We start from the raw sequence: 24,425 nt of genomic DNA, 5'->3' as shown, positions 1-24,425 counted from the left end.
GACACCCTGGTTATCCGCCAGTGGTCTGGAGTGTGGTTTCTGTGCCAGTCTGCAGGAGTCACGGCAACTCCCATTTCTGGGTGTGTACAGAAGATTCCCAGTATAGAATGTTCTGCCCCCTCCCACCCATGAGGCCTGTGCTTCAGTCTCACTCTCAGCCATCTCTCTTTCCGATTTAATAGTGACCAATTTAAATAAAAAGCCTAACACAAAAATCAAGCAAATATGTTTAATTTTTTAAAATAACTGATGGCAAAATAAAATATTTACATCACATCATACTGTGTAAACATGTAAGGTCTCTGTACAAAGAAATATACATGCAAAATAATGTAAAAATTTAACTGAAATAATAAACGAAACAATACACAAATAAAAGTTATGAGGTTACGATACACATCCAGTTTTTGAATCCAATTTCTTTTAAAAAGTTTCTGTACAATTTTACAAGAAGAAACAAATAAAAACCCAACAAAAGAATAAATAAAATACATTGGAAGCTGCAAAGCTTAACTATGCCAGTTTATGGCTCAAGACCCAGGTGTCTGGCTGGCTTGGGAAGCAGGCTGGTCTCTTTTTTAGTGTACTTCACATAACAAAGATAAAAAGACATCCAGAAAACTTCAAGCGTGCCCAGAAACCTAGCCTCTCATGTCGAAGGGACTCCCCATACCAGCGTGAATTCTGCCACAGTGACTCGGGCATTGGGTACCAGCCTCAGGGCGGCCAGTGCTTAATTGGCTTTTATTTCTTACCAAAAGCTCAAAATCCAGCCAATTTTTTTGTACAGAAAGTTGAACGTCAAAAAGTCTAAAAAGTAGTAAATGTCCAGACTGATTTTGGGAAAAAAAATAATACTTTGGCATTCTGAATAATAGCATAATTAATTTTAAAACATTACCCTATTATCCAGTTTTATATTCAGAGTATGAAATAACTTTTTACAGTCCTTAAAACCGACAAATTTCACGAAGAGTTCAGTCTCCTTGAACAGATGGCACAGGGCTACGACCCACCCTCCCCGCCCCCCTACCCCAACACTCACACAAAACCATAAAGCTCACTGTACGAAGTATGTGCTTTTTCTATATATTTATTACAGGTACAACAGAGGTCTTCATAAATAGTTGCATAAAATGTTAAAGCCACAACATTGCACATGATATGAAATAAAACCAAAAAAACCCCAATGAGTGCATTTACAGTATTTTCATCTGACTGTATACTGCTCAACAATCTGACTGACAGCTGGGGGGGGAGGGGCCGCGGGGCAGGACCCCACCTGAAGTCTGCATTTGACGGACAGACCCTCAGACCCCCAGAGGAAGCCCAGGGCGGGCGGGGGAGGGAGGTGGGAAATGACAGACCGAAGGCAGGAACAGTCTTATATACAAGTAAGGCCTACATTTCATCAGAGCAAAACAATTCATTCTATTTTATGCAAAAGTTTGAGGTTGAATGCATGTTCCAGAAGCCAAGTCTGGCTGGTGTCCGGGTGAGACACACACAGACGAGGCGGCTGGAAAAGCTCGGAGCCGGCTGGACACGGAGCCCGAGACGAGGCCGTGGCCGCCACCTGGGTGCGTCTTCCCCAGAGATGCACAGTATCTTTGTTTTGTTCGTTAACACCAGTGGTTGAACATAGGCATTTTGTTTCCTTGAATAAATCTTGAAAATGTTAAATTTGCAAAATTCTATTCATGTTTGTTTAAAAAAGTATCTTTTTATTTTTTTGCAGAAACCTGAATAAAATACTGTGATACAGCAATGCGATCTCTGCCTCCGGCAGAGAGTAACTGAAGGTCCTCCACCCCAGCGTAGCTCGCAGCTCTGAGCCCAAGCACTGCTGAGCACAGCTCACTTGGAATGCAATTTCACACGACGAACAGACCGGCAGCTGATCATTACGTTTGTTTGTTTTCTCTTCAAAATTCAAATCAACAGCTGATTGGCAGGTGAAAGAGAATGAGAAAGAACTTCAGGACAGGTCAAACTCGAGGCAGAAGCCTGCTCTGTAGGAAGTTTTTAATGCTACGAATAGGTCGAACATCATTCTGGTGTTTGCGCCGCTCAATGAAGGAAGTCAGTCTGGACGTATCGAGGACGTCTGCACTTTTGCCGGGGCCAGTGCCCACCTGCAGCCACTGCTCCTGGAGCGCCAGCGCAGCCGAGGGGCGCTTGGCAGGGTCCTCCTGCAGGAGGAAACACACGAACTCCTTGGCCTTCTGGCTCACTCCTTTAAAGTAGTCATCTGGGAAACTAAAGTCTAATCGGCAAATGTTCAGGCAGGTCTCTTCCACGCTGTCGTCCAGGAAGGGGGACACGCCGCTAAGAAGCACGTACGTGAGCACTCCAACACTCCAGGTATCCGAGGTCAGGGAGACAGGGTTCCCAAGGATGATTTCGGGGGCGGCAAATTCGGGGTTCCCCAGGAGCTGGTGGATGTAGTAGGTCGTGTTGAGTTGGACAGCATCTCCAAAGTCAGCCAGTTTAATGGTTGGCTTGGCTAAACTCTGATCCACCAGGATATTCTCAGGCTAGAATACAGGACAAGACAACCGTCATTTCCAAACCACCCCAGTCTTAAGCTACTGTGATGGTCCTCGGACCCTACGGGGAGGCAGGAAGAACGTCAACTGGAACAAACTGCTCACGCGCAACGCGGGATGAGCCCACACGCGCAGGCCCGGGGTGAGGAGGAGGAAGGTGTGACGGGCGCAGCTCTCCCTGGAAGTCTCACCGCCGAGCAGCCCAAGTGAACATGGCCGCTTTGTGGAGCTGGGCGTTCGTTTTTCCTCCCAGAGCTAAGAGGAAAACTCTCTTCCTTGGCTACGTGACCGCAGAAGCACCCATAGCCACTGAGCGAAACAGGAACTTTCAGAAAGTCCCAGAAAGGCTGGAGGATCTCCAGTGCCCGCCCAGCGTTTCACTGGCTGGGTGCAGCGCTGACTGCCAACTCTTGGGAACAGAGATTGGAGTCAGTGTTCCCACTCCCTGCCCCGCTTCACGTCTCCCTGGTCCCCCGGGGGCTCCCGGCCTGGCTGCAGAGGACAAGCTAAGAGGGGCTGCGTGTCCCGTGGCCCAGCCGGGTGTGGTCAGACCCTCCCTGTGCTGCCCCGGGCCCCGCCAACCTTTAGGTCCAGGTGTGCTATCCTGCAGTTGTGAAGGTATCGGACGGCTTCCAGAACCTCCCCCAGGTGCGCTCTGATCTTCCCCTCAGTGAGGTTTCCCCATCGCACCACGCAGTCCAGGAGACGACCCTGGTCAGCCCTGCAGAGGCAGGAAGGAGCGCGTCAAGGTACAGGCCTGTTTGGGCCACTAAGAAATAAACACGCGGGACTTGTCCCCATCGTGAACGTCTTATTGGCATTTCAGGATTGTATTTATTCCTCTACCAGGAGGCAGGAGCGGGTAAGGAGGAGACTTCTTACAGCTCTCTTGTGAAGATGCGAGTGGGGAACATGGCTTGGCAATCTCAGTGGGGCTGAGACACAGTGCACATTCTGCAAGTATCTGCTGGAGAAGGCAGATACCCGCCCCACTTCCCTGAGCCTTAGTTTCCTCATCTGAAAAACGGGCCATGGGAAGATGGTGTAAGTAAAGAGCCAGATGATAAGGCAACACAGCAAGTGCTTAACATTGGACTCAAAAGTCTTCCTACTGCGAAATCACTTTTAATATTTAAAGAACACTCGTGCAGCACTGCCATGTGCCAGGGACTAAGTGCTTTCTATCAATTCATTTAATCCTCCTGACTCTCTGAGAAGAGGGCTTTATTGTCCCCATTTTATAGATGAAGACACGGGGGCACACAGAAGGTATGAACCCTTGCCCAGGCCCGCAGCTGGTCAGCGGAGGAGCCAGATCCGAGCCGAGGTGGTCCGGGCCTGGTCTCTCTGAACACAGGCTGGGCTGCCCTCTGCCTGGACAGCAGAAAGTTCTAGGATGGTTCAACCAGTCTGGTACTGGGGAGTAACCAGTGAGCATTTGGTAGCAATCTCTTATGAAAATGAATCCTGCTAACAGTATGCTGCAGCCAAACCACGCAGTTTCCCAGAGAAAAGAAATGACGGCTAAAAGCACTGAAATTTGAGTCCAGAAACAAAGGCCTTGTAGGAGACTTTTGACAAGGACCTGAGTGACAGTTCTAGTTTAAAAATCCCCGGGGAAGATGAGCAGTAGCTATTGGTTCTCAGTAGCCACAAAGAAGCCCTCCCAGGTCCTGCAGCTCCCAGGCCAGGCCAGGCCAGGCTGGGACGCCGGCTCACACATGTCATTTCAGCCCCACAACGACCCTCTGAAGTCGGTGTGATTTTTAAGGGACACCCAAGTTGAGAAATGAGGGGAGAGCAGGGCCCGGGACCAGGCTGGGTCTGACCAGGCCAGAGTCCGCCGCCTTCCGTGTGCTTTCCGTGCCAGGGAGAGGGGCTGGAAAACACGCCCCTGTTCCTCAGAAACCGGGGATCTCTGGATCGGCTGAGAACCAGCAGAGCCCGTAGCCTGGGCGCATCTGGGTACATCGGGTGTCCTGCCCCTGTCGGGCAGCCCCTGTCGAGGACCACACTTCTTTCTGCCACTACTGGAAGGGTCTAAAACTGAGATCTCCCATAGCAAATATTTTTTTAAGAGTTTTGTGAATTCTAAAAACCCAGTTTCTATTCTTCTTAGAGCACACACACAGGCAACAAAACCGCTTGAAGTTGAGGCCAGGACCACAGAGAGGGGAGGGAGCCAGGTGTGTACGCACATTTCTAAAACCAGCACGTAACTGGTGGGGGTCTCAAAGGTGTCGAGGAGGCCGATGAGTAGGGGGTGCTGGAGGTTCTGCAGGATACCGAGCTCATGGGTGACCTGGTCACGCTTCATCAACTTCTTGTTCACAAACTTAGTGGCCACTGCTCGTTTGGTTCCTTTCTGATCACATTTCTTAACGACAGAGAATCTGCCCCTGTAAAATATGTCAGGAAGACAATTTTCAGAGGACTCTGATATGTCAAGGAGACAGACTCTGTTACCCTTAAATGGACTCAATGGGGGGGCTACCTCCACCTTGTGGTGACCCAACCCCTGTCCCCAAGGCCCTGCTCCCCTGGCTGTTCTATGTAGGGGCTGTGATGCCACAGTGGCCCCCAAATCCTGCCTTTTCCCTCAGCCATGTGACTTGCCAGCCCCCCTCTTGGGCAGCCTCGATCTCCTCCTATCCTGTGTCTGGGCAGGCCTCGCCCTAGGGCTGCCACTGGCCACTGGCCGTGGCAGAGGTGACGGAGTGAGGCCTCCGTGCGGCGACCCCGCCAGGCAGCTGCCTTCGTTCTCGCCCTGGGGGGAAGCCTGGACGAAGCGCTTGGCGCGTCCCAGCAGCCGCTCCCTCCGGTGCTTTTCCAAAGGGCCGTCGCTGCGGTCACGGCCCCAGCTGGCTTCACGGGGAGCGAGGGTGCGGGCAGGACACACGGCCTCTGGCGCTGTACCCAACGGACCACCCAGGGCCCTCACCACGTCCCAACTGGGTCCGGGTGAAAATCCTGGGCCTGCTGCCACCACAGGGGGAGGGCTGGGGGCCAAGGGGGGCCGGGTGTGTCTTGCACGCCTGAGGACTATAAATAAACCTGCGGCAGGGGCAGGCCATGGGGGTTCGAGGTGGCCACGCTTTGCCACTTCTCCCCCTGAGAGGTGAGGTCCCCTCCTCCCCTTCAATCTGGGCTGCTGGTGACTGGTTCTGACCCAGGGAACACAGGGGACTGTGGCTGCTCATTGCTGAGGCTGGGCCGCCAGCGTACTGCAGCTTTGACTTCTGCTCTTCCAGATGCTTCTGCCATCCCGTGAGGAGGCCCAGGGCGAAAGTCTACGTGGAAAGAGGCCAGAGTCCAACAAGGCCTCTGACGTGGCAGGCACAGGTGTGCCAGGAGAGGGCAACACGATGACTGCCTGATGCCCCCACAGCACTGGGAGGGGACACACGTCACCACTGTTAGGAGACAGCGGGGACTGGTGTGACTGGTGACACGGCAACAGATAATGGACAGATGTGCTGATAGGAGCCCTGCAGCCAGTTATGGCCACACGAACGTCAAGGATGTTGCTGGCTGGAGCTTGTCAGCGAGCTCTTCGAGAGGGACGAGGGAAAGCTGTCACGCTTTTATGACCTGGCTCTTCCTGCCACGTGGGACGAGATGCCTGGACGCGAGTGCATGCTGTGTGGCCAGGGCGGCACAGTCCCCCGAGGCGGGCTGCCTGAGGGGACTTGCCAAGCCACCACCTGGCCTCCCTCCCCTCGTGAGGACAAACAGCCCCACTGTGGTGAATCCTCTCTCAGACCCTGACACTTAATGTAATCACAACGTAATTCCTTTAAATCTCTATGCACAACCGAAACCCAACGGGAACGAGAGAATTAAGTCCTACAAGAAGCGCCTGAGTGGCTCTTTTCTGAGTTCCCCAAGGACGGCACAGAGCTAGTCCTATTCTAGATGCGCTACTTCTTCCCGTCTGTGGGTGGCCTACGGGCCTTACTTCTCCCCTGGAGCCCCCGCTGGCAACGGCTTGCTTATATCCCAGTGTTTAATGTCTGAAGGCAATTAGGGGTTACGATTCAGCCACAGGGCAGGCGAGACACACTCTCCGTGTGCACCCGCGGTGTGCTCCGCCTCACACTCCGCTCTCACGTCGTACCTGCCGAGCTCGGCCACTTCGCTGTAGAAGGAGTCGAAGTTGTCTTTCCAGGTCACCATGATCCCATCGCTCCCTGGACCTGCAAGAAGAGCAGCACCTCCCTGAGCTCATTTTATGTGGAGCTTCTTGGGTGAAAAGTCTACAGTCACGCACTGTCCAAAACGGCAGGCACACGTGGCCACGGGCACCGGACACGTGGCTCGCTCGAGCGAAGATGTGCTGTGAGTGTAGAAGACACACTGCACATCGGGGCTTGGTGTGAAAAAAATAATCTAAAACAATCTCACTAATAATGTTTTCAAATATTGATTCATGTTGAAGGGAAATACTTTGGATATATTCAATTACATTAAATGTTAGTAAAATTACTTTTACTTTTAAAAATGTGCTTATTAGAACAATCTAAAATGGCATATGTGGCTCTCATTTTATTTCCAGTGGACACTGTTGCTACAGACAGTCCCTCCTGTTGGCCGGGCCACACGGCCTCACAGCCGGGCTGGTCCCTCCTCTTGGCGACGCCTTTCACAGCCACCAGAGCAAGCGTTCACTATGTTTACTTGACATTCACACGGCTTTAGATCGTTAATAAATCATAAATACACTGCAAACACAGAATTTTATTATGCTGGGGCCAACTGTAAGCCACCTGTTAGTAACGAACCTAGTGTTATATATGTCCACGGGCACATAAAGCATCTTTCTACAGCCTTCCTGTGAAAAGAAGCATTAAGGTGGTGAGTCCCGGCCGAGTGGCCCAGCTGCCAGACAGCTCCGGGAAGCACAGCCGCCATCGCAGCTGCCCGACACTCTTGACCCTACTCTGCTGGGCTCCTCTCTCCACTCAGTTCCTCCTCTGTCCTCTCCCCTGTCCTGTGGTCCAGCCCAGCTGAGGCATTTTCTCATTCCTACCCTCATCTCAGTTCCCTCCTCTCTGCCCACGTTGTCACCAGGAATGCATTTCCTTAATGTCTAATCTGATCCATCTTTCAAGGCTCTGCCGGACGATGTCACCTCCCTTCATGGGCCTTCCCTGCCTCACTCACGGCTGGGAATCACGTCTTCCTGCAGCCGGTGAGCAGCACCTGTGGGTGCCACGCACTGCCACTAGCACTGTTGTCAAGGCTGTGCGTGTAGCCACTATGTGACGGTAACACATCCACGTCTGAGCTGCCTCTCTGGTCCCCAGAGCCCGAAAGAGTGTCCGCACACACAGCCTCGAGTGCTCCCTGCAGGGCACACAGGCGGCAACGACTGCACTTCGGTCCCTTAAACCAAAGGACACAATCCACTGCGGTCTCTTCCGTTGATGTCAGCCCATTCGCACTCCTTTAAAAATGGCAAGGCTAGGACTTCTGACTGTGCCACCGACTCACAGCACCCGTAGGCTGAGGGTCTCCTAATCACGGCACGGCTTCTATCACATAGGTGATTAAGCACTGATCATCTTATTTATAAAAATAAAGTTATTTTACTAGGAAGTTCTGAAACTCTACCAAATCCCATTAAGAAATACTGGACATTTACCCACATAAAGACAATATTTTTTCCTCTTTTTTTTTTTCTTTTTACTGAAAGGGCTTGGTTATGGCTTTTTAAATAAATGTTTTTAGTCAAGCATTACATATATACAGTGACGTACATCAAGCATACATGTCGCCAATCAGAACACGAGACAGAGCAGTGCAGCGAGCAGCGGCCCCCGCGGCTCCTCCAGATCACACCTTCTCACGCTCCCCAACAGCAACCGTGGCCCTGGCCTGTGGCACAGTGGGGCTCTCTGCTCGTGTCATTCTCTTGGGTATAGTTATGGGAGCTTGTGTGTGTCCTCGTGGCTGCAGGACCAATTACTCTGGCCTCTGAATTTCCTCGCGTGGCCCGGACTCCCTGATCTCTGAGCGTGACTAAGGACCGGGGCTCTGGGAGGCCCACGCTGCACACAGCTACGGCAGAGGGAGCAGCCTCGGACAGACAGGAGAGGGGCCACTGTAGATTTAAAACAAAACGCCAGATTATGGAAGCCTGCAAATGAAATGGCTTCTCACAGAGGACAATTTGGAAATAGGAAGATCTTCTTGGAACAGTCTGTGATAAGATGATTCTTCTGAAGAACTGTAAGGGCTGCAGCTGGATCACTGTGATAGAAAGAATGATGCATTTCCTTTTCCTTTATTCTCCCACTTGCATCTCCACAGTAGAAATAGTCTTATGACTCTCTCAACTCCCTTAGCTTTCACTAGCGATATACTAAATACAAAACAATCACCTTTATAATTTCTGTAATGTCTTTTTAAAATCAGAAAATCAGGCCTCAGAAAAAAAAAATCAGTGATGTTTTACTATCAAATTCAAGATCTTTTTCTTGTGCTATGATCCAAAAAATCAGAACAAGTCCTTTGTTTGATTTAATGAGGTTAAATCTACAGAATTAAGATGATCTGGGACAAAAGTTCTAAGACGAGTTCTGTCTATTGTCCACACACAGGGTGCTCCCGGACTCAATTTGCCCTTTAGTTTGGATTTTTGTTTTCCCTCCTGGAAGCAGCTCTCCAGTCCTGGGGGGATGAGAATGCTCAGCTGCCCTGGATTGCACAGCTGCCCTCTGAGCACCTGCCCATGTCAAGGGTAACGGCAGAAATTTGTTCTGCCCCAAGGAGCTGAGCGTTTAGCTGAGGAGAGAGAACAAGGTCTTCAGAACAGAATGGGCAGGCCCCACGGTGGACGCCGTCCTAGCGGGACGCTCCGGACAAGCCTGAGCCTGGCTCACCGAGGGGACGGGGCGGACACACCACCTGCAGGGTCTCTGTTAGGCTCTCAGACAGGCGCAGAGCCTGCACGGGCCGGGGCTCAGCCACGCCACCTCCTTTCCTTCTTTGTTACCTCCATTCTATGTGACACCAACTTAGGGTAGATCCAGATTCAGCTGGATACAAGGATGCATTTTTGAGTCCTAAGAGCACAAAAAGCACCTTGTTCTAACTCCGAGGCTGGTCCCGGGAGGCCTAGGTGCTCCACGGTGGGCAGCCAGAGGCCTTCACTGCACAGGCCCCCAGCCCCTTCCCAGCAATGGGAGCCCTGGTGGCTCCCCTGACCTTATGCGAGGCACTGAGAGGCCACTCTCCTGTGACATCCCAGCCTGTGGTCTGCTACTTGCAAGCAACTCTTTGGAAGGCCCCACGAGTGACCTGTTGTTCTATATTTCAGGCCACATTAAATGTGAGGGGTACTTCGGTCCTAAGAGACCCTTGGAAGACTGTGCCCTCAGGCAGAGGACCCTTCGCGTGGCGCAGCTTACCTAGGACTCGCAGGCTGGCCGCCGACGAGGCTGAACCCATGTCATTGACAGCGATGCACGTGTAGATCCCGTCGTCTTCCGTGGTCACGCCAACGATCTTCAGAGCGGCCTCTCCCAAGTCACTGCAGCGCACAGGAGAACTCACTGGCGTCAGAAAGCTCAGCACCTGCCACCAGTGCTGACCTCTCTCGCAGGGTCACAGGGAGGCAGGAGCTCCACACCGATGGGGTACACACCCGGGCATGAAGTGTGCCCTCACGGACAGACGAGGGTGCCAAGGTGGCTGATGAAATCCGCCACGTCAGCCACGGTGAAGGAGGAGTTTCCAGTCCCCACATAACAAGACTGTGCTCCTGGCCAGCAAAACCCACCCCAGAGAGGGCCTCCCTCACCTGTAGGAGATGCTGTAGTGACCGTCGTTGTTCAAGGTGTTGTGTTCAGGGCCCTTCCAGGTGATTGAGGCCTTGGGGCGGCCACAGACTCGACATCTAAGAACAACGGTCTCCCCTGTCTCACACGCGACCTCACTCAACGGAATGACGAATTCTGGGGGAACTGTAAGAGAGAGGGTGGCAGAGGCCAGTCACCCTGGGCTCCTCTCCCACACCCCCCGACTCATCCCTGACACACTAACGAGACCTAAGTTGCTACCCCAGCCCAGAGCGCCACCGAAAACCCATCTCCAGAGGTTCCACTCGAGCGTTCTGAAACATGCCCACAGATCTATGATCCCCAAGACTAGCAGAGAGAGACGACAGGACTCACCGTCATATATGTAGTTGGGATTGAGAAGCTGGAATGGAAAATGCAAACAGGTATTAACCAAAAACATGAGCTATTTTAAGGTGTGTTACTTTCGTTCCGGGGCTACATCTATCATCAAAAGATCGGCAGAAGTTGGCCTGCCTGGGTAGCAATCAAAACAGACCACGTTTCACTGCACTTGAAAGGTGAATGTCACACTAACTTGGGTGAGTCTTTTCCTTCCTACCCACAAACACACAAAAAACCGGCTTAAACTCAGAGACATTAATTTTTCTCATCCTACAGGCTGAGTTCAGCTGGTCCCCGGACACCTTCCTAGTGCAGGATGGCCGGTGCCCTGACCACGGTGCTCAGGGTCCCTTTCAGGAGGTATTTTCTTCTTCTCCAGGCAAAACCCCCACAGGCTTCAGGCAATCTGATTACAGAGGATTAAAGTTGACTGAAGAGACCCCCACGGGAATCTGTGAAAGCCAAAGAACCTAGAGGTGTCCTCACAGCTGGGCACTCCCCTCTGGTCTATGCAGGACACCGAGGGAAGCCTGAGCCACAGCTGCGTTGCGCTCTGTTTCTGACAATCTAGTTTCTGTGCTTCACCCGGGGACCCAACTGTGTTCTTCATGAGCCATGTGTGCACCTGGTGAGGTGTGCAGGTGTCTACCTGTTTCCCTGTAGGACGCACGCATCCCCGTGCCAGCCAGCACAGTCCCAGACCGGCCCCCTGACAAGAAAAGGCCCTGCAGGGTGCAGCTCACAGGGCAGGGGCGGAGTGGCAGGAGGGAGATTACACAGGAGCAAACCCAGGCCCCAGGTCTCCGAGGTCTCTGCCTCCCTGACCGTTCCTGCTCACGGAGCATGAATGCAGGTTCCTGGAGCCCCTGAAACTCACCTTCACAGATACCTTGTTGCTGAGGCCCTCTCGTGACTTCCGGTAACCGTTCTCTAACTTGCCTTCCCTTTTGCCGTCTTTATCTTTTTTCTCAGATTTTTTCCTTAAACGGAGTGCTGTGTGCCAAGATGTTGACTTCCTAGGGGGAAAAGAACACACTGTTAATCTTACGCCTTTCCCACACGCAGCAAATGGTACCTGGAAACATTAGAGAAAGGCTGAATATTCAACTTATATGCACACAGGGTGGCTGAACGTCCTTCAGTAACAGTGATCTCTGCTGAAGAAAACTTTTCTGTCATTCTCAAGAACCCAGAAGATAAAATCATCTTAAACCTAATTTTAAAGATTAAAACAGAAAGGAGTGTGTGATGACTGATTTTACCTTACTGGGTCACAGGATGCCCAGCTATTCGGCCAAACATTCTTCTGAGTGTTTCTGTGGGGATGATTCTGGATTAGATTAATATTTTAATTGCAATAATAAAGCAGATACCCTTCCCTAATGTGGGTGGCCCTCACCCAGTCAGCTGAAGGCTTTAAGAGAACAGAAAGGAAATTCTGCAGCAGACGGTCTTCAGACTTCATCTGCGCCATCGGCTCTCCTGGGTCTCTGGCTCGCTGGCTGAGCACAGATGTGGACTTGGAGCTTCCGTAACTGTGAGCCAATTCCTTATAATAAACCCATGTCCGTACAGGCATACCTTGCAGATATTGGGGGTTCCATTCCAGACCATCACAATAAAGCAAGTCATGAAAAAAGATAGTTTCCCAAAATGTTTGGATTTTTTGCCACATCATATATAGACTTATTTTTACCTTGCAAAGAAATATTCAAGTTATTTTGATTTGACATGACATCACACAGAAATGCTGCTTTCCTATAGAGGTCTTCTTTCAATACTTCACATTGCTGATTCTTATGTTCTTCATCAAATTTAACTGTCTGTGCTCGCAGAGATAAAATTTTGGCTAACACCTGTCCCTGCAATAGCCAGTGCACTTTAGAATGGTATGGCAAATCTACACTGAATACCTCATTGTTCAAGTTCAGCATGTTACGAAATAAAACTGACCATGCCGTGTTGCATTTGCACAATTATAGTTAACAATACTTACAACTTGTTGCAAAGTGTCACTTAAAATAGTAGCTTTAGCACAGAGATTTTGCTGGTGCAAAATACAATGAAAAGAAATGAGTGCATTAGATCTGTTGATGCTTTTTTAAATCTGTGCAATAAACCCTTCATGTTTTCCTGTCATGGAAGGTGTACCGTCTGTACATACACTCACTAAATTTACCAAATTCAGTCCAACTTCATGACATTTATCTTGAAAGTAGCTGAAGATATCTATTCCCCCAGTCTGTTTGCAAGAGTGCCCAAAGTGAGTAACTCTTTGTAGCAAAGAAAAACTTCTGTTATGACTGAATAAAGTGCTGAGTCAGTTGTACCAGTTGATTCATCCAAAGTGATTGAATAATACATTCTTTCTTTTTGAAGTATTACATCAAGTTGTTCTGTTAAATTGAAGGCTAATTCATGCTGCTGATCAGTTATGGTTCTCCTTGAAAGAGGCAGCTATTTTTACTTATTACGGTATCGGGGTCTAAGTATCCTACAACTTCGACCATGCATTCTTTCACAATTTCTACATCACTGAATGGCTTCCCTTTCTTTGCCCCCAAGTATATAAGCTACTTTATAAGTTGCTTCAGTGGCATTATTTCCAGGTCTTATTGCTGCTTGAAAGAACTATCTTTGCTTTTGCATCTTTTGATTTCTGCAATACCACCTTTCCTGCTTCTCCCTCTAATTTAAAATATCTGTGGTCCTCATGAGTGTCATAATGCTGATGAGCACTGAATTTCTTTAATGTTGATACTGCAGTATCACGAAGCAAGCAAATCGTCTTTTTCTTTTTTTTTCTATTTCTACAACACAGTTGCAAAAATAATCTTATCTTTAGCAGAAACAAGATAACATTGCTATTCCCCAATCCTCATTAAAAAATGTGCTTTCTTTCTTCAGTGTTCTCTTGATCTTTGACATAATGGGCTGTTAAACAGACAGAATTAAAAAATACTGCCAAGCTATGCAACCATTCACAAATTCCACTTCAAACAGAAATGCAGTGCTCTGTTGTCAAAGGCTGATAACAGACTGGCTTACTCAACCACCATAAACTCTTGCCAACCGGCCTCGTGTGGCAGTGGTGCCAGTTAGAACTAAATCATGAGCATAGTAGCTGTCAGTTTACCCCTTATGGCTTACTAATGTTCTAACTGTGCCAGTCAATCTGAAGCATTATTTTGTTGAAACTTATTCTTTGGTTATCTTAAACACATTCATTTTAAAAATAAAATAAAAATATAAATGAACAAAAATGTATAAATAAAAATAAAAGGATTTGTTCTGTAAAATTTGGATTAAGTCAAAAGGCCACACTTAAGGACCTAGAAGGGCACATGTGGCCTTAAGGCCGCAGGTTCCCCACACCTGTGCTGGCGTTTCAGGCATGAGCCACTGCACCCTGCCCAATTTCTTAAAACAATGAAGTCTGCCACACTGATCACTCTGCCTTTCATGAAAGATTTCCCTGTGGCATGGGATGCTGTTTGAGTCAATCCTCTTGAACCCTGCTGTTGCATTATCAACAAAGTTTACGTAACATTCTAAATCCTTCATCATCATTTCAGCAGTGTTCACGGCATCTTCACCAGGAGTAGGTCCCATAGCAAGAAACCACTCTTTCCTCATCCATAGGAAGCAACTCCTCATTCGTTAAAGTTTTATCCTAAGATTGCAAATATTCGGTCACATCATATTTAGGGTCCACTTCTAATTCTAGTTCTCTTGCTATATCCACCACATCTGCAGTTACTTCTCCACTGAAGTCTTGAACCCCTCAAGGTCATCCATAAGGATTACAATCAACTTCTTCTAAATTCCTGTTAATGTTGATATTCTGACCTACTCCTATGAATCACAAATGTTCTTAATGGCATCTAGAATGAATTCTTTCCAGAATGTTCTCAATTTACTTTGCCCAGATCTATTATAGAAATCACCACCTATAGTAGTTACAGTCTTACAAAATGTATTTCTTAAATGATAAGACTTGAAAGTTGAAATTAGTGCTTGATCCATGGGCTACAGAATGGATGTTCTGTTAGCAGATATAATAACAACATTAACCCTCTTTTACATCCCTCCACTAGAGCTCCTGGGTGACCAGATGCATTGTCAATGAGCAGTAATATTTGAAAGGGAGTCTTTTTTTCTGAGCAGTAGGTCTCAACAGTGGGCTTAAAATATTCAGTAAACTATGTTGTAATACAGATGTGCTGTCAGCCAGTCTTTGTTGTTCTATTTCTAGAGGACAGACAAGAGTAAATTTAGCATAATTTTTTCTTAAGGGCCCTAGGACTTTCGGAATGGTTCATGAGCATTGGCTTAAAGTCATCAGCTGCATTAGCCCCTAACAAGAGCATCAGCTTATCCTCTGAAGCTTTGAAGCCAGGCACTGACTCCTCTTTAGCTATGAAAGTCCTTGATGACAACTTCTTCTAATAGAAAGCTGCTTTATCTACAATGAACATCTGTTGTTTGCTGTAGCCACCTTCATCAATGACCTCTGCTACATCTTCTGGATAACTTCAGCTTCTTCATCAGCACTGGCTACTTCACCCTGGACTTTTATGTTATGAAGATGGCTTCTTTCCTTAAACCTCATGAGCCAACCTCTGCTAGCTTCTAATTTTTCTTCTACAGCTTCTTCACCTCTCTCAGCCTACAGAGAATTGAAGAGAGTTAGCCCCTTGCTCCGGATTAGGCTTTGGCATAAGGGAATGCTGTGGCTGCTTTGATCTTCTATGCAGACCACTCAAACTTTCTACATATCAGCAATAAGGCTGTTTTCCTTTCTTATCATTCATGTGTTCACTGCTGTAGCACTTTTCATTTCCTTCAAGAACTGTTCCTTTGCATTCACAACTTGGCTACCTGGTGCAAGAGGCCTAGCTTTCAACCTACCTCAGCTTTTGACATGTCTTTCTTACTAACCTTAATAATTTCTAGCTCTTGATGTAAAGTGAGAGACATGCGACTCTTCTTTTCCCTTGAACACTTAGAGGCCATTGTAGGGTTACTAATAGGCTTAATTTCAATACTGCTGCATCTCAGGGAATAGGGAGTCAGAGGAGAGGAATAGACATGGGAATCCAATTGGTGGAGCAGTGAGAACACAGGCAACATTTATTGATTAAGTTTGCTGTCTTATATGGGGTGTGGTTCATGACGTACCCACAACAATTACAATAGTGACATTAAAGATCACTAATCATCATAACAGATATCATAATGATCAAAATGCTTGAAATATTATAATAATTACTAAAGTGTGACAGAGACAGGAAGTGATGATGTGCTGTTGGAAAAATGGCAGTGACAGACTTGGTTGTTGCTAGATTGTTACAAACCGTCAGTATGTAAAAAAAATGCAGTATCTACAAAGCACAATAAATCGAAGCACAATAAAATGAGGTATGTCTGTTTCTGTGTCTATATCTACACACCCTCTTGGTTCTACTTCTGTAGAGAACCCTATGAACATAGAATATAAGAATGTATTTTAAGGCAACAAAGTATAAAATAGGATTTTTCTCTCTTCAGCTTGCCTTCTTTTAAACTACTTTCTTGAGGTATGACTGACATACAGAAAGCTGTCAAATGGGATTCCTAAGCAATGTACTAGGAAAAACTATTTCTGTACAAAGACAAACAGGACAAGGGACTGTCCTGGAGAAAGAGGGGCCCTCTGCAGCCTGAGCTGGAGCCAGCCTCCCCGTGGGGCACGAGCCTAGAGGCACAGGGAGCTGCTGAGATGCTGGCATAGCCCACACTGCAAACCCAGGCCAGGGTACAGCCCTGCATGGGGAGGACACAACCGTGTCTGATCTTTTAGGGACATCAAAGTTACAAAGTCCTATGATGCTTCCATCTCCAGAAACCATCTAGCTGGGCCTCTATCGTAGTGGACATTTCAAGGAGATTCAGAAAAGGGAAGAGTTTTACAAACCAATACTCAAATTTGGTTTTCTTTAAAATAATGTTTAGTGCAGCAAGACTGGTTTCAAGTTTCTTAAATGAATTAACCTTCCAGCATATAAAGCGTGATGGTAATGGCGTCACCCAGGTCTTTACCTATGGCTTACAGATGTCAACCCAACACACCCCTGAAAACGAGTTCGGGGTCCTCAGAAAGTCCTCACTCCCCACCCAAGACCTCCCAGGACTAAATTATTCTAGTGCCCTATTTCGTGACCTCAAAAAGCTGTTTGTTTCTAAATGCAGGTTATTAAAAGAACCTGTCAGGATTAGTCTGGGAGATGGGAGGACACCCATCCTCCCTTTAGGGCTGCACATTTGCTCAGAGATGAGCTTGCACTAACGGACACAGCTTGCCCTTCAATAAGCTTCATCCTCTCCAGGGTCTCTGTGCCTCATCTGCGCGGTGCCCTCCCCTCCGTGACCACCTGCCGCGCCAGCTTTACCATCAGGCACTCACTTGAGAGTCCCGTCGGGGTTCTCCACCATGACTGCACTGGTATGGCCCAGGACGAAGCCCGGAATCCAGCCCTCGGCTGCGGGGCACTGGTCAGTGGCGGCTCGGAACACCAGAAACATGTTCTGCTGGTTGCTGGCCAGAATTTGAACGACCTCTCCTTGATAGACGTTTATCTCATCCTCCTTCACTGCCGTGTAATCGTGTGTCACCAACATGGTGGAGATGTTGCTACTGCTGCTACTTTCACTCTGTAGAGAATAAGATGAAAAAGAGAAGGCAGAGAGGAACTGAAATGAGACCTAATCATGTACAATCACGCATCACTGTGCACCATGGCCCAGTGCAGGGCTCCCCAGACAGGCAGGGAGACACTTAACTTTTCCTTCACACAAGCTAACTTTGTGCATCTTTTTCAAGAATTGAAAGTAAGATTTCTCTAGAAAGCAATTTAGGGACAATCTAAAATGAAGTCACCACAATAATGACACTTTACTTTTGGGAGCTTGATATTATCAGTCTGATCTTCCTTGCATGCTCACGGGAACACCTTAGTCCTCACATCGACAGCATGTTGGGCTATTCCTAACTCAAACAAAGCAATGTCATTGTGAATATCACTCTTTTTTTTTTAAGGTATTAAATTTAAAAGCTGCAAAGAGTTGCTCTTTGTCTCACTGACAGATCAGATAATGGAGAAGTCCCTAAATCTTCAAGACAAAACGCTCATTGGAAACGCATATTCCAGAATCATGCTCACTTGCCGACGTATCTAATTTCTACCTCTTTTCCCTTCAAAATGAAGATGGTGGAACCACTGAAAAGTAAAACCAACTACTATTCTCTTCTTATGGATGCTTGCTCTGTTTCCATTACTCATCCCTTGGTGGGCAGCCGTCTTGCATGATTCAAGTGTCCCCAAGGTACTGTTTGCCATCGGAACACATCACATAGCATCACAGTGCCGCTCAACTCAAACTTCAGGAGCAGACCTGGGGTGGGAATGCTTACCCCACCCTGATTCTGCAGCCCTGGTGGCACCTGATATCTGGCCAGTGACTGACGTGCAGTAGGCACTCAATAGGCATTGAGTGGCCCAGTTGACGAGGCAAGGCTACCACGGCAAAGCAAAGCTGGTTCCTTAAGGCCGTCCCTGGGCCCACACACTGAGTGGCACTAGCCACAGAGCAGAAGAAACACCAACGGCAGTCTTTGAGTCAGGCTCTCATTTAGTGAGTGACCTACTGTTCCGAGGGGAGGAGAAGAAAGCTGAGGCCCTGCCAGCACCTGAGCGACATCTTGCCCAAGTCCCCTCTATCAAACCAAGATGTGGAAATGGCATCTGGTGCCTTGTTCCCAGAAGCTCCCACTGGTGATGCTGTGGGATGTTCGTCGACTGTCAGGACTCCAAAGGTGCCAGCTTCTGCTGGGCTCTCAGACGCCCTGGGCAGATCCTGGGTCAGTGCAGATGCAACCAGTCAGTCAACCCCGCCGTACTGCTGCTCATCCTGGGTCTACTGGGTGCTGCAGGATATGCTGGAGTAGATCGAAGCCAGCCGAGGGGACAAGTGAGAAGAGACTCTCCTGCTCTCCTCATGAGACCAAGTGCAGGAAAGCCGACAGGCCAGCCATTGGGAATTCCAGGGGCCAGGGCTATGAACCTAGGCCTGCCGTGGATAAACTAAGACACAGCGGCACTGCTCAGCTCTTGTTTCTTGTCTCTGCCAAGGAGGGGTCTGTTTCCTTGTGCCCGTCTCCATGGAGGCTCACTTCTTGCCTGCGGTCCCTCGCTGTGAAGGTGCTACACGCCAGGCTTCGGCCTGTGCACGCTCATCTATACACTTCTATACCTTTAGCATGTGCTCTGGTATGCTGACTTACAAGGCAAAGTCTTGAGATTACAAAGCTGAATTTGCTAGAATATATAAACAGAAAACATCTTCAGCACAGGTGCTTTTGGTAACATACCAGGCTACATCTCATAATTTGAGTATCTTACCACAGTAATAATAGCTATTATTATGAGTATTTTCAGAACACCTCCTGCATGCCAGGCCATGTATTAGGCATTTGAAATCCATCTTGGTTAATTCACACAACTGCCTTGCCAATGGACATGGTCATCAGTCCCTTGTCGTGGGAGGTTAGTGACTTTGCACAGGACCACCTGGCGTGCAAGAGAAAGGCAGGGCTGCAGTGACTCCAATGTGTGTGGACTTTTATTGCTGCCCAACAAAACAGGCTGAAAGGCCAGACCACAGCGCGGCTGGCACAGTCAGTTTGGGTTGATCCACACCTACTCTACTGCTGCTTTCAGCAGAACTTTGCGGAAGATGCCCATTTAAAGGCGGAAGAGAGACCTGGGCTGTGGGTTAGGCACAACCACTGGCTGTAACCAAAGAGAGCTTGACAGACGTGGTCAAGGAGGAGGGAGGCTCTGAGGAGCTGCCAGGGGGACAGGAGTGCACATGGGTCGGGGCTAGGCAAGGTGGCAGTTCCTTTGAACCAAATACTTAAGGGTTCTGGAGGTCCAAATCCCACTTTGGACCTCTGGCCATCTTCCCAGCCTCTGAGGCATCTCTGTACGGCACTGTGACTCATCTGAAACACTATCCAGCAATTTCCCTTTCCAGGTTACTCACCACATAAGAAAAAGTGGGAAGAGGAAGAGAAAAAGCAAAGGCAACTTTCCAAACCTAAAACTCGTGGAACGTATGCCCCCTTTATCCTACACCTTTGTCTCAGAGGGAGCATGCTGGGATGGAGCCGGGCTGCGGCCATTCTTCACGTTTACTCGTCACCATCCAGAGATGACCAGTGTTGGCTCCTGCGCTGGAGCAGTTGATGTATTCATTCCGAAACTCGGACTCTGAGAACTCCGCTTGTACTGGATGGGAAAGCGTCCAGGTTAGGATGAGCACGAGAGATGCTGACTGGCGGATTTCATGAGGGTCACAGCTGTAAGGCCATGTCTGCATCCTGAGTGTTCAACTCAGCGCTGGCAGGTGCCACTTGTCACGGGTTGTCTGCATCGCTTTTCCCAACTGAAACCCAGGTCTGACGCTAACCTGACCACTGAGCATATCTAGTCTAACTGGGACGCTCTGTAGGATGTCTGCCAGATGCTTATTTTTGATAATAATACTCAGCTGTAAATAAATGTATCATGACCCATTTTGTTAATTTCTTTCTCCATTAAATACAAAAATTGAGTTTAACAAAATATGTTAACAAAAAATAGGAAGAAAGAGTAACACCGAGTAAACCAAGCAAGGTATTAATAGGAGTCCAGAAGAAAGAGACATGCAAAAGCCAGATTTTTTTTTAATATATATAAAGAGAAACACAATCCCTTTTAGGGAAATGTATTTAAAAATTTATAAAGTGATCAAACATACACTCATTAGAACAGTTCTATTCACTCATGCATGCCTTCAGGAAAGTGTTAGGGGCCAGGCCAGGTGCCCTGTAGGGAACAGGTGGGTAGACAGTGAGGAAGCCACGAAATGGGGGGAAACCCATCATAGCAACCCTTCTACTTGAGAAAACCAGTGAGTGCAGGGTAAAGTGGCTCTGGCCGGCCTAGAGGCGGGATGCCCCAGCCCACGCTGTGGCCCTGCTGCCCATGCAGGGCACTGCTCCTCCCCGGGCTCCGCTGCACCGCCACCTGCAGGAGCCACGATGCCAGCTGCCCAGAGCAGTCTCTCTTCCAGAGCGAACCTTGGGGTGCAGTAAAATATTCCCACTGGATAGATTCCTTCCCCCCATTTTGTCAGCTTTGTTTGCTTTGAGTTGCTGTTGGAAGTTTCTTGAGGGATTTTTTTTCCAGCAAATGAGTCAAAAATGCCGCAAAGACAATATAATATAAGGTGTAAAAGAGCAAAACCAAGCGATGAGCAAAAAGCTTAAAGTGTACAGATTTCAATTGAAGTAAGAGGTAGAGAACGGGAAAAGGCTCCTCCTGAGAAAAATTGCCAGAGGAAGGCAGGAACCGAAAAGGAAGTTCCAGGATATTTGGTGGCTGGAAAACTGAAAGCTTTAAAGGTGCTGCATTCAGAAGGTTAACGATCTGCTTCCCTCATCAAGGAGACACGGACAAAGCAAGGAGCGAGTTAGTAGAGCCGAGAGCGTGGCCGAGGCGATTACTGCGGCAGCAGCGCTGGAGAGCCGGAGTTAGTACGAGGACAGCGACGGCGACACAGGAGGTTTAGAAGAGCTGGCGGGGCGAGGCGGCGGGGCGCTTACCCCGTTGCTCTGGGTGGACTGCACGGACTGCTCGCTGGCCGACGAGCACGTGCTCATGCGGTCCGTGTCCTTGCTGGGGGCCGCGTGGCGGTGCGTCTGGCGCTGGAGGGAGTCGCTGTCCCCCGGGAAGGTGAAGGAGCCGGGCCGGCTGGCGGGGGAGGCGGGGATGGAGCTCCAGAAGGAGCCCCCCTTTTGCAGGGGGCTGCTGGGGGGAAAGGGCTCCTTGCCGAAAGGAGAAGGGAACGCGGTGGCCAGCGGAGAGTTCAGAGGCGAGACGGCCCCGGACCTGGGCTTCCCCAGGGGCAGGGAGCCCGGGCTCCCCCGCGCGTCCTTGGCGCCCGCGGCCGACTTCCGGGGGCTGTCCGTCACCTTCATCTTGGGGATGGGCTCGGCTCCTCGCTCGGGCCCTTCGGCGTCTCCGCTGGGGGGCGGCCTGCAGGGCTGGCCGGGGCCGGCCTCCAAGGCCAGGCTGCCACCGGGGGGAGGCAGTGAGGGGCCGGGGGTGCACATACCTGACATCTTGTCTGCCTCTGCCTGGCTCGAGGCTGCAGAGGAGACCAGCACAGGGGGGTGGTGTCGGACAGGCTGGGGGATCCGGGAGGGCCTGCTCCTGCTCGAGCCGGGGCCGCCGCTGGTGCCGCCGCCGCCGGGGCCGCCGTGGCCGCCTCCGCCGCTGGGGGCCCCGCCGCCGCCCCCGCCCCCGCCGCCGCCCCCGCTGTGGTTCCTCTGGTACTCGATCGGTGATGTCAAGGCTGGAAAACAAGCAAGACATGGCAGAGGAGACTGGTCAGGGCAAAGGGAAAAGGAACACGAGGCATCGGAAGGAGCGCTGGGCTCAGACGTGCCACGGGCTGGTCACAGGGCAAGTCATCAAGACAGCCTGCGGTCACCAGGACCTTGCGCAGCGCACACATCTGGAGGCCACAGACTGGCACCATCCACCAGTAAAGGAGTGAGCAATATGCTACTGTCCTGTTTACTACGGAGTTAAAACGACTTGATGGGGGTGTGGAAGCAGTCCACAGACAGCAGGCAGAAGTGCAGCGTGAGGGAGGGGCCTGAGGAATGACACTTCAGTTCCCCGAGAGCAGGCCAGCAGAGCCTTGGCATCCCACAGAGAAAGGGGCGGCATCTACCCAGAGCATCCCAGCAAATGGCCAGTGTCAACGGGCAGACCAGAGCCATGCTAGGGCACAGTCACCCAAGACTGCCTGCAGCACCAACTGGCTCCCACTGTGGGAGAGGTTAGCCTGACTTTCTCCAAGGACTACATTAAACCAGGGAGTAGTTAGTCCAAGAAACAGGCTGGGAGTTAACCCCTTGGCTACCATACTTGGAGGTGGTTTTATAGACCACCTCTCTTTTGTCGGTTGAATAAACCACACAAGGGAAGTTAACACATTGACTGCCACAGAAGAAAAAAGTTTTCCTTGGAGCCATGGTGTTTTATTATGAAAACAGAATAAAAACTTCAAAAACAAAACGATCCTCCTAATTTAATGAAAAATTTGTTATTTTTTATTATTTTCTGTGCATGAGTTATATGCAACTTGAAAAATAGTTCTCGTGGCTCCCAAGGTGAATAGATGTATGAGTTACATATGCTTCACAGGCCCTGGGCTCAAAACTAGCATGAGTTAAATACAACTCACATGGCAGTTAACGTGTTAAAGGAGCTCCACAAGGCCCCTTGCTGTCCCATCTGTGACTTTAGTGATTTAGCTTTCTCACATAATCTGGAGAAAAACACAGGAATCATGTCAAATAAGATATATGGAAACACTATCACAAATTACAGTTTACAGCCTTTGAGAAATACCATAATCAGATACCCAGCCCCCGACCCCAGCAGCGGGCATGTGTAGGAAAGTACCCTGTAGCCAGAGGCAGTCTACAATTTGTGTTGCCTCAGCCTCTCACAGGAGTAAGGAGAGAGCCAGAAAGAGAAGGATGTGTCCACAGCTCCCACCCCATCCATTCGGATCTCCTTTAATCCTCTGGAACAGGTATGATCAGAGGTTCCCCAACCTTTTTGGCACCAGGGACCAGTTTCATAGAAGACAATTTTTCCATGGAGGGTGGAGCTCAGGCAGTGATGCCAATGATGGGAATGGCTGTGAATACTGATGAAGCTTGAAGCCTTGCTGGCTCATCCGCCACTCACCTCCTGCTGTACGCTCCCTCCTTCCTAAGTTTCATGGAAGACAATTTTTCCATGTATTTGGGGAGGGTGGTGGGTAGGCAGGGACAGAGCTCTGTGGCCCAGTCCCTAACATGCCAGACCCGTACAGGGGTTGGGCACGGCAGGGCATGATTATCGACAAGACTGAGTGCCAAGTAAATGTTAATACCATAGCCTAATCATGCCTGCAGTTTGGGGGCAGTTCATTTTATTTTAAAGACAATGGTAAAAGTTTAGAGATTTCCTGATGCCAAGCTACTGACTGGTATTTAATGCACCACTTAAGAACAACACATTTAAAGAGACCCACATTCTCTCACAGCCACAGGAGCTCAACCTTCTACCTCCACAGGAACTATCTACCTCCTGCCTCCATCCACACAATTCTAACTGCAAATGTAAACAATTATCATTTGCAAGCTCAATAGAAACCTAGAGTTAACACCCAGGCAGCTGATTCCAACTGGCCCAAAAATGCCAGTGACTTTAGATTTTTCAATGAGTGCCTATGTTCCTGGCTCTTGAATGCCATGCAGGGTGTGGAGGTGGTTTTCTTGGGACAGAGAACATTACAACATCCTACTGGACTTGAGCACAGAGATGCACAATATGAAGAAAAGGGCACAGAAAAGACAGATTCAATGAACATGCAACTTCTGACTGAATTCTCAAAGTTCTTCACTGAGCACCAAATTAAAACCAGAGTAGACGCCAGCAGCCTCAAAGAGCTGTCACACCTATTACGAAGCAATGTAAGAGCAGTGTGGCTGCTCCCTTTGTGTTTGCAGCTCCTCTATAATCACTCAAGTAATGGAAGCTGG

At 49.2% G+C, this 24,425-nt stretch overlaps 1 protein-coding gene across 4 annotated transcripts in view; it reads right to left on the bottom strand.

Moving 5' to 3' along the window:
- Positions 1-215: 215 nt before the first annotated feature.
- Positions 216-24,425, bottom strand: part of TRIO (trio Rho guanine nucleotide exchange factor) — a 324,357-nt gene continuing 300,147 nt past the window's right edge. For 3 of the 4 annotated variants that reach the window (XM_045566321.1, XM_045566322.1, XM_045566323.1), the window contains 10 exons: positions 21,423-22,174; positions 17,181-17,428; positions 11,613-11,751; positions 10,727-10,754; positions 10,354-10,516; positions 9,962-10,083; positions 6,667-6,745; positions 4,748-4,948; positions 3,132-3,270; positions 216-2,537 (listed from right to left, as the gene is read on the bottom strand). In XM_045566321.1, coding sequence (XP_045422277.1) covers positions 1,989-2,537; positions 3,132-3,270; positions 4,748-4,948; positions 6,667-6,745; positions 9,962-10,083; positions 10,354-10,516; positions 10,727-10,754; positions 11,613-11,751; positions 17,181-17,428; positions 21,423-22,174 — 2,420 coding nt within the window. In that variant the 3' untranslated portion in view covers positions 216-1,988. Of the gene's footprint in view, positions 2,538-3,131; positions 3,271-4,747; positions 4,949-6,666; positions 6,746-9,961; positions 10,084-10,353; positions 10,517-10,726; positions 10,755-11,612; positions 11,752-17,180; positions 17,429-21,422; positions 22,175-24,425 lie in introns of those variants that run through there. The other variant, XM_045566324.1, reaches the window with a different exon arrangement.

Source organism: Lemur catta, chromosome 12 (assembly GCF_020740605.2).
Source record: "Lemur catta isolate mLemCat1 chromosome 12, mLemCat1.pri, whole genome shotgun sequence".
NCBI lineage: Eukaryota > Metazoa > Chordata > Mammalia > Primates > Lemuridae > Lemur > Lemur catta.
This window is presented reverse-complemented; position numbering and strand designations above follow the sequence as displayed.